The sequence below is a fragment of the Opisthorchis viverrini genome (assembly GCF_000715545.1).
Source record: "Opisthorchis viverrini unplaced genomic scaffold opera_v5_32, whole genome shotgun sequence".
Classification (NCBI taxonomy): Eukaryota; Metazoa; Platyhelminthes; class Trematoda; order Opisthorchiida; family Opisthorchiidae; genus Opisthorchis; species Opisthorchis viverrini.
The window spans coordinates 1,867,746-1,878,015 of NW_008751687.1; the positions used below are offsets into that span (position 1 = coordinate 1,867,746).

At 45.7% G+C, this 10,270-nt stretch overlaps 1 protein-coding gene across 1 annotated transcript in view; it reads left to right on the forward strand.

The window, feature by feature from the left end:
- Positions 1–1,564: 1,564 nt before the first annotated feature.
- T265_02536 (hypothetical protein) overlaps positions 1,565–10,270 on the forward strand; it is a gene marked incomplete at both ends in the record, with an annotated part of 11,369 nt that continues 2,663 nt past the window's right edge. Inside the window, 6 exons of the mRNA XM_009166799.1 lie at positions 1,565–1,664; positions 1,706–1,809; positions 1,855–1,961; positions 2,000–2,468; positions 4,666–5,053; positions 5,605–5,957. Of these exons, the coding sequence (XP_009165063.1) occupies positions 1,565–1,664; positions 1,706–1,809; positions 1,855–1,961; positions 2,000–2,468; positions 4,666–5,053; positions 5,605–5,957 (1,521 nt within the window). The remainder of the gene's footprint in view (positions 1,665–1,705; positions 1,810–1,854; positions 1,962–1,999; positions 2,469–4,665; positions 5,054–5,604; positions 5,958–10,270) is intronic.

Here is a 10,270-nt window from a genome sequence, read left to right on the forward strand (position 1 = left end):
TCGGTTGTGAGTACCATGGTTGTACGTTGCTGGGATACATTTCGGAAGTTAACAGCACTTACAAACATCATGAGATCAACACATAGTCGTTCGCCATTGCATTTATGTATCAAATCAAATCCATGTGGACCATTTAAACTAGTTTCAAATGCTCCAAGCCTGGCCACCCGTGCAATCAGATATCTGAGGTTTCAGCTCACCATTACACGTCATTCAAGGCGTCATGCAACTTGACTTTGATTGTGTCATAGTAACAGACGTTTGGGGTGTAAACATACACAAAAAACAAATAGTGATGAACTTTCTGCTTGTGAAACTTTACAGACATTGCCAGACGAACCGTACAGAGGTGATTGTCAACGAGTATCCAGTCAAGCAATGACCCATCCGCCTTGTGACTCATGACGATATCAACCCTCACACATCCTGCCGCAGTGGCCAACGGATAGCCAGAGGTGCGCAGCCGGAAGCGAGTGGAGAGTGATGGGGCAATTATCTTAGCCATTTTGGTTGCATCCTGGATTCTTGTTTTCGATACACAGTACATATCACTGTCAAATGAGTGCAGTGTGAGAATAAGCACAACTTGTTCGGCTTGCTTTAAAGTCCGAACATTAAGGCAGCCAGACAGAGTGGGTGTCGAGGCGTAAAGATGAACTTCGGTATGCCTGAGGCTGTCAGGAGTAGCGGACGCACAGTTATTACGGCCAAAACCGTTACAAGAAGAATAGAGTCGTCAGTCCTAAGGGATAAGTCTACAATGAGAGAGCTGGTAATGGTTTGGGGGAGGGTGGAGAAAGTGCACGTGATAGGGAGAAGAAAGGCATCAGCATTTGTCTGATACATACAGCAAGTATGGCGAGTCGGTTGACGGCACTACTTGATGCCCGGCGTTGCATGAGTGTTGTCGGTTGTGAGTACCATGGTTGTACGTTGGCTGGGATACTGCCAAGGCGTCCATGCTTAGACAGCAGAAAGACTAGAGTCGTTGACTGTAATCTTTGTCCCACAAACGCGGCTTCAAGGCAACGGTTTTTGGCGGGAATTGCAAGTGCATTAGCATTTTTATATAACAGGTCGCCGCACGTTCCAGTATTCAAATTGGAGGACGAGGAAGCTATGTTGGCTAGCCGTTGACTAGCCCGGTATGAGAGGTTCTGCAAGTGCCTCATGGACAGACTGTTATCTAGATACATATCCTGCAATCGAGGTATCCCCTGACCGGCGGCTAGTACTTGGACGTAGATTTCTGACAATGTAAAGTAGAGGTTCGATCTCGCAAGTCGACACCGAAGAGGCAGGCGTTTTTTTGCAGCTGTATATACCTCCTGCCATTTTTCTGCTGGAAATAGTCGCTGGTGTAGAATACTTACGTTGATTCTCAGAGTTCACTAACTCAAGTAAATGTTTTGCGGTTGACTTTTTTGACAACAATGTGACCTCGTGATTGTTTAACTTTACGAATTCCCTCGATCTTAGCTAACGCTCCACAAATTTCAGTCCCCTATAGCGGTGATTCTTCACTCTATCTGATTTTAACGACATCACGCAATCATCTGACAAGATGCCCAATACTGTTAACATTGAGCGCCACAAGTTGAACCAAGCAATGTATCAGAAGCTAAAGCGCTATATTATGAGCAAACGAAAGCGTGAGCTAGAAGGTAATAATAACTTGGCAATTTCGCATCCATTCGTTTCATAGAAAAGGCGCAAGACGACCACTTCAAAAAACTTAGACGAGAACGAGAGGAGCGTAAGCTGCAGGCTGAGTTTGATGCGGAGGACCTTGAAAAGACACGCGGAGAGGTAAGCACATCTTTGAGAACAGTTGACTCGTTTTGAAAGCTCCAGGCTACTCGAGCGAAGATAAAGGAATTGACAGCCCGTAGAAACGAGCTATTTCAGCGTTGGAAGCAACTAGGAAGTGAAGAATCCAGCTTGAAGGAAAAACAGCGACAGTATGTGTTCTGGTCACCAAATTCCCTATTGTTCTTAGCGAAACTCTGGCCTTGCTTGCAGGTATGCCAGCCACTCAGTTTGGTCTGAACTCTACCAGCTTGGGTAATGCTACCCGAGGTGCCATGTCCAATAATGCACCCCGTGCACAAACTCCTGCTCACATCCAGACTGCTCCGTTAACACACCTGCCGCAGAACAAACAGTTTGGTATCGGGGCTGGCATCATGGGACCTTGTGTTAACTTACCTGCACAACACCTTCTACACGCACATTATTCGAACGCTGTGACACGTGAATCAACGTCTCCACACCGTGGAGTTCAAAATGCCGCTGTCTATTCCTCTGCGACAAAGCCCAGCCAAGTTCCGGTATCGGTCAGCAGCGCTTTGTCATCGGGAGTTGCATCACTACCGTGCACGACGTTGGCAAATAATCATGCTGCAGCTGTAGCAGCTGTAGCTGCAGCGCTTGCTGCTCAGCAGCGCACAGGCGCCGCAACAGATTCGGTCAGTCGCTTGTTTCTTTTGCACGATTTGAAAAAAGTGTTAATTGGGGCCCGTCCCGGAATTCAGTTTTACTTGTATTGTCACATCCCTATCGCTATTGCCATAAACCTAACTGGCTGTAGGACATGACACCTAGACACTGACTAATGCAGGAAACAGTTCGAGTGTGATCACAAGGTCTTTTCCGAGTCATTAATAGGATAGTCAGTTCGGTTCGGTGATTCTTTCTGTTTCAGTAGCCGAACGAGTACAGTTGAGTATCCCAACCTTATTTGCAACAAGATCTGGTTAATGACGGTCCACAAGGTTAAACTGGATTGGTGGAGGAAACGGATGTTAACAAGGATGGGCTGTTAAGCCAAAATCACTTCTGCTTACGTGGAATCCTCATGCCTCAATCCAAGAAAGTATGAAATTGCATAACTCATGTTTCCAGGTGATGTTTTAGTCACCTGTTTTTTTTGGTACCTCCAAAATATTGACCAGTTCTCACTTGAAATATTTGGATAGGCCGTTGTAATTGGTGTACTATGTATGACCCACCGACGCACGAAGACACCTTAATCTCGAATCACAAGGCTGGTGAAAGATCTGCTCCAAAGCCGCCGATTTGTAGTGAGCTCCAAAGAGACCACTTTCTTGTGTCAAATCAAGTTGGCTATGCCGTAAGAGGTAGCATCCTAGTGGAGAATTCGACTACCGTAAAACACTTTCTTGACAACAGTGCCGTTAGTGGGGTTTGTTCGATTCAACTCACTAATCTTTTTTATTCACTTGGCTTGTTAACGCTGACTGCAGGAACACAGTAACCTCGGAATATCGCCGTGCATGGTGGAGGGCTACACACAGTAAGAATACGGTCACCTCAATTAGAATGCGGAAGCTATTTGACAAAATTAATCGTATGTGAATAACTGCGTGACGCGGCTTTTTTCAGTCTCTCCGAAGTTGTGGCCCGATGTGAATATGACAGTTGGTTTATTGGTTGTGATAGTGACATGAATTTCTGTTCTAATCAGTTCCAGTCGCTCCGAGATCATTATGGAGGAAAGGCACATGCTTAACTACTAGAATCAGTCGCACGCCATATTAGCTTTCCGTGATCTCACGAAATCAATTGGAGTTGTGGTTCGATGGAATGCCTATTTCTGAGTGAAACGCGGTTACTAAAATAAGCAAGCTATCCACTTGGAGGGGGACTGCTAACTTTCCTCAGGGGATTTAACACTAAAATGCACTGCCAAATCTGTTACGTGAAAATTTATCATTTCTAGGAAATCTTGGGCTTGCACTGAAGTTGAGCACAGATGCTTTTATCCGTTCGCATAAGAGGACCAGCTGTTTGACCTTTTGGCTAGAAGTGGTACCCTTGTGCGATTCACGGCTTTGCTTGCCGGAGTTTGGTATGTTCTATGCCAGATCTGTTCTTATCATTTTGGGATCGTTCACAGGAAACTTACATTTGTCGGTACCAACGACAAGTGACTCGTTGACCACTATATTTAGTGATATTTCTTATGGTTGTGCCAGAGGGTTGTTTAGTCAAAATGCTACGAGCATTAGGTGGATAACGTCTCTAACTCGTAACGATGCCCGTTATGAACACGCTGTCACCTGATTGGATTGCATCTTGTGATGACGTTCACAGTAGTATCCGTGCAACATACCAATCTTGTCTTCCGATCTGTTGCATAATTCCAGCACAATTTGACACACGTATGTTGCCGTATGATTTCGGTATATGGTCTCGTCAGACAAATACACATACGAATAATATAAGGATTTAAAGTGTAAAATTCCAATCCAATTAGTCAGTGACATCAGTCATCTCTTTTCCCAATTGCAAGCGCATACAGTAATATCGAAATATGTGATAGGAAAGGTAACCTTCGGAGTGCATGTCTCGATGTTTGTAGACTTTCTTATATGAAATGGCGGGCAAGTTGTGTGCACTCATTTATCAGGAACGTTTTACGAATAACACATTTCACAAACAGGCCAATCTTCTTCATATTCTTCAAAATTTGCAACAAATTCTTGTTCGCCTGCGGAACACTTGTGGCCAGACAGAAAGCTGGTGCTCAAACGTACGTCTTTCCAATATCATTACGCCATAGGTATTCATGTTACTTCTTCTCCGTAAAGACTAACTAGTCGGTTATCTCTTTGACTTCAGTGCCTTTTCAATTCATAACAGATATTTGCAAACACAGCTGCGGCAGCTGCCTATCTGAACGCGATTGTCTCGTTGACATCTACCCCGCCAACTTCGGTGTCATCGTTGGCGAACGCACCGCTCGGCGTACTGAACCCTAATTCAGTGGGATTCAACGAAGCGCTTGCTGCTCTCGCCGCCTCAGGATTTTATTCCCTCCCGTCACTCCCACCAACCTCATCAGCAAACATTGCTCACGGCATTTCGTCAGGTCGTAATGCGTCCCCAACCAGTGGAACTAACCCCGACGGGTCCTTCCCGAAAAACGGAAGGGCATCACAAGCCACAGTCGCTGCGGTTGCTGCCTTAGCACAGCAAACGATTGGATTGTCGAAAGGATTTCCGACTGGGCAGCGTCATTCTACAGCAGGTATGTTACCTACAAACCCGTGTTTTATGTACATTTCATGTTGAAGGTATGTTTTCCAACCACCACCTTGTTACCTAGCTCCGAAGGCGGCTTCACACTCGCCTACATATTGTCGTGTTTTACGTTAACAGGTTGATGCCAATTTATGAAGCATTAGGTGTGCTAATGTGGCGTTCCAAGAACCCAATTTGTTTCTGACGCCTCTCGACATCGAAATAGGATCTCCGGATGCCCACCAAGAATAGCAACAACAAGACTATTAGTAGTCTCAGAATACAGGACTGATAGTTTGTGTGAAACTTCAGCAGACCGTACATCCATACGATGCTTTCACTGTTAGTATAGGGATTGAAATCATTTCATTTGTTCGCCACAAGAGCTTCACAGTGTGTACCGGCAACAGCAGAGAGCAAAACTGCGCAGTCTGTAGCATTCACTCCACTCTGACTGTGCTCCGTCTTCTCATAGATGTTTTTGATCATGTTTCCTTATCCATTCCTCCTTTTCCTTTGAGGAAAACCTTAGCGGCCTATTCATTTCCTTTCCTTTAGGTGCTTTAGATACACCAGTATCCACACCCCCAAACACAACAACAACCATATCCGCAGCGGCCACCAGTACATCCCTGCCGCCTGCACCTATTAGCTACCGAGGTAGCATCACAACTGGCCAGTCGGCACAACAGATACAGATGCAACAACAGCAACAACACCAACAGCAAACACAACAAAACAGCAGCACTGGTCAGTCGGCACAACAGATACAGATGCAACAACAGCAACAACAACACCAACAGCAAACGCAACAGAAACAGCAGCAGCAGTTGTTGTCCAAGTTCACAATGGCATCAGAGTACACGTCGATGCGCACGCCCAGCTCCGTCCAATCGAGTGACGGGACTCCAGTAAGTCAGCCGTTCGACTTTTTCTGTTTACACTTCGGTGCTCTCTGTTTTTTCTTCGATCCTTGCACAGGAAACTGCATTTGATCTACGGAAGCTATTACATTTGGCTTTGAATAGAGTTTCATCAAAGATAAATCAAGTAGGGCCATGAAAACTTCACGTTCTAATAACTATTAGCTCACACATAAATTCATTCTTAAAGCAAAGGTGACCATTCTGTTGTCAGTATTCCGCGAAATACACTATGCAACGCGAGACTGCATGCGTTTGTATTCAATTTGCACCAATTGCTGATAGTTCAGATATCCTAATATTCCTTCATCCAATCCTTTCCCGTTAACTTCTTCATTCCTAACTGTACGCTAAATCCGGTGATAGCTAACAAAACTGTCCCCCCGAAGATTTCTGTTTCCCTCAGGTACAATTTCGCTACTATCCGATAGGGAGAAACAGTTCCCTGGAGAAGCCTTCACTTACATTAACCTATCCTCACCAAGCAGGTCAAACGAATTGGATCAGGCACATCCAACAGCAACTCAATAGCTAATTGAGGATGAGTAGAACTCTCTTCATTTCGCTTCGTGCCGCGACCAGAATGTAAGCAAGGGCAGCGATGATAATTTTCACTCGCGTATATGGTGGCTGCTCTGTTTGTACCGGGCTTAGTACTCTGTGTAAGTAATTTGCTTCCTATTCGTCTTTTAGCGGATCTTACCGAAATGGTGGTTTCAGGGTTCACAAAAAAGCCGAATCGCAAAATTTGTTCCCTAAAAAGATTCTCTTGGGATGGCTCTTATTTAGAGACACAATGAGAGTAACCTACCCAGATTTATCCAGTTTGTAGGCGCCCTCTAGATGGTGATGACTGGTCTAATCTCTCCAGTACGCTGACTCTTGCAGCGAATCTAATTTGCTTGAAGGATGAGTAGCTCTTTGTGATGTATGACGAGAAAGAACCCGCTTCTGGCTGTGTTGAAGCTGACCGCAAATTGTCAGCCAGACAATTGTCTGCACTTGTTCGTCCTCATTGATAATGTGTTCACTCCAGTCGTTGTCCTCCGTGGTAACTCTCACGCTTTGAAATGCAGAACATGGTTGACTGGCCTTTTGGACTATTCGCATAGCGCACAACTTTATTGACGCGAATCAGTGGCAGCAGAAAATTTCCGCGACTGAATTCATATTGTGTTGGGTTTGCTGATTGCGTCACATACGCTTAACCAATCAATTTGACGCTATTGATGCGCCAGTGGGCGGGAGCGCACTAATCTTTTTCATGTGTTCCTGTGAGCCTCGCTGATCCAGCGACACTAGCTCACCATGACGGAACCAGACATGACCTGTACGAAGTACGTCTGAACTTACCAACCACTGAACGACCTGCACTGCTTCACAAATGTGCGTGTTGTGCGTGATGTGTTCTGAGCGTAGATTGTTCATTTTGTGTGAGAATGATTGCCATTTGATTCTGATTGGTTGGTGTCCATGTGATAATAATAATAACAACAATACTAGTAACAATAATGGTGCATCTCCCGACAGGTATGAGGCACGCCATTCGGGTACGATCAATACTGTGCAAACCGTGTGGTTGGTGATTGAAGGAATAATAAGATTGAAGCTGTGGCTAATCTCTAGGGATTAGCCTAATGGAGTCAAAATGGGACTCAAAGCACTTCCACTCCAAAGGAACAATTCGTAACTATAAACAAGGAATCCAACAGATGTACGTTGGGGTGCGGGATCAGCACAGCAGTTTGAAACCAAAGTGCGTTTCTCAATTCATCTTGAGAATGCGATTTCTAATGTTGCAGTGATACTTCTGTTGCAAAACAAATCCACAGAAGCGAGGCGGAGTTCTCCAGTTACATATGGTTCCCGGTAGTTTTATGGACTCCTCGTGGTGTCGTCATCATTGACTGGTGATGGTACCATCGTTTCTACGACTCTAATGTGTGGACCTGTTGCGATTTAATTTCACATAATATTAAGTTTGAAAAAGTGAGTTGGAAAAAACATCATGAATGACAGATTCAGTTGGGCTTCAGATGAGTCTCCCATGCAAACTAAACTGGTATGCAAATGAGTGTATTTGTCGGGACTTATGTAACCTTTGAACTTGTGCTGGCCGACTGACTGACGTCATCCATTTTACTCCGTGACCCATTGACCTGCGCACCCTTCCCCACTCCCTTTTACACGTGCAACCGTGACTTCGTGTGATCACGCAGATGACTCATATCCAATATCACCTAAATGGAAATTCATTAGGTGTCCGTGATCAATTCTCTAATGGTGGTGCTCGCCAAAACGTTGGATCACGTGCTTATTGAAATTTCCAATGCTGTTCAACTCTTTTCGTTCATTGATGTGACTCCAGAATGCGCTAGTATCTCCTTGCAAGTTTCCTAGCTCTTGCTGAAATCACCCAAAGCGAAGAGAGAGCCACGCGAAAATGCAGATCCGATCAATTATAATAGTGGATCTTAGACTTGCTGCTTTCCTCCGTATAAATGTGATATTGTAAAGACGTAGGAGCTAATAACTGTGGCAAACCTTGACCTCAACGGCTGAAATCGGAAATTCGTCCACCCGCATTTAGTTGGTGTGATCCGCAAACACAAATTAAACTTCGTGTTTACGTCGGCGTTCTTGTGGAAAATAGGAAGTATGACCAGAACGACTATCGTAGCTTGCCTTAGTTGGCCGGCGAGGTTATAGTGAGGTCGACGAAACCTATCCCCTGACGTGAGCTCTGCCACACAATAACAGTTTGCCTGTCAGACCCACTTCCTCTCTCCTTGCAGAAGCCAGCCTTCCTTTTTCGGCATTCCGTCACGCGGGAAAGTAGCGCTTTTTGACTGCTTTGACCGGAAACGGCGGCTCGTTTAGGGTATCCGCTTTCGAGCCCTTGGCCTGATCCACAGGGCGGAAGCAATCTAAACCACCGAGTATGCAGCGAAATGGTGTGTATCTGAGCACTTTCTAACAAGTCTAAACCTTTAGAGTAACAGATTAAAGTTAAGGTGGTTGGGACATATTTTACACATGCAGCCAAGAAAACATTGTTTTCAGGTCCAACAGGCTGTTGACGAAAGGTTCGCGGGGGACAAGTCATGATTCGGCAAAGTGAAGTGGAAGTGGCTACAGTCAAACTGAGTGCTGTGGGATATTTGCGCTTCTGTCCGAAGCCCACGTGACCCTGCCTGCACGTGCCTATAAACCCTGCAGGACAGTGGTACGCATGCTGTCATTTCCCTGTCTGACTGCCAATCTAGCGTTCGCCTGCCGCTATGCACTGAGTCGGGGAAATGTTCGCAATGGACGCCGTTCCAGTCCCGCTGATGGTGTCCCAATAGTGCTCATAAGTGTTTACCCTGGTGCCATCCTTCACATTAAGTTCCTCCCCTTCCTCTTTTTCCTGCTCTTTACTAAAACTCTTTCCTAGTGGTTGTATGGCAGTCAAGCGCAAGCATGTGTTACTGTTAGTGATGATCATGAGGGACAAGAGCATAGGAGTTTGATTTGACATGCACTGATAATACGCGCGGAAGGATTTTTTAGGATCATCGGACTCAATTGTTAAGTGTTTTGACCATTTTGAATAATTTACCACTTATCATCATTTCATCATCATCATCATTGTCAGCTGTAAGAACCGCGTACTCGTCGTACAGTGGTTGCAGCTGCAGCAGTTTCGTTCACCGATGATTTGGAGTGGGGGGTAGGTAGCTGCGCATTGCACGCGCGAGCTGGTAACTTGGTGCATAAATCCAGCATTGTCAGTGGGCTGTCAAGTGGGGGGCTGGAAAAGGAGCTATGTATTGAAGGCAATAGCTTTGATGCACGAGCACCATTGAGGGCGCGACTGGGCCATGTCTGATAATGTCTCTAGGAATTGATGTGGCCCGTCTCGGGGTCCCCATCCAGGAAGACGACAACTACCAGCGCAGCTGAGTTTGCTGGTAATGGCTTTCACACTTCGCTGCCAAGTCATTGTTTGGCCGCCTCTGGCTCTCTTCCACCCTTCACATGGTTGTGCGAAAAGAGCCCTTCGAGGAAGTCGGTCGACTGGCATACGCAGCACGTGGCCAAGCCAGCGCAACCTGTGCAGTGTGATCAGTTCATCTATCGAGGATGAGTTATTTCTCCCGAATACCATTCGACGTACTTCAGAATTGCTGATCCGGTGTTCCCACCGGATTCGGGCAATGCTCCGAAGACATCGATGGTCAAACACTGAAAGTCTTTTGACGTCCTCGGCGCGCAGCGGCCAGGTTTCTGATCCATATAGTAATATAGAGCGCACCGCA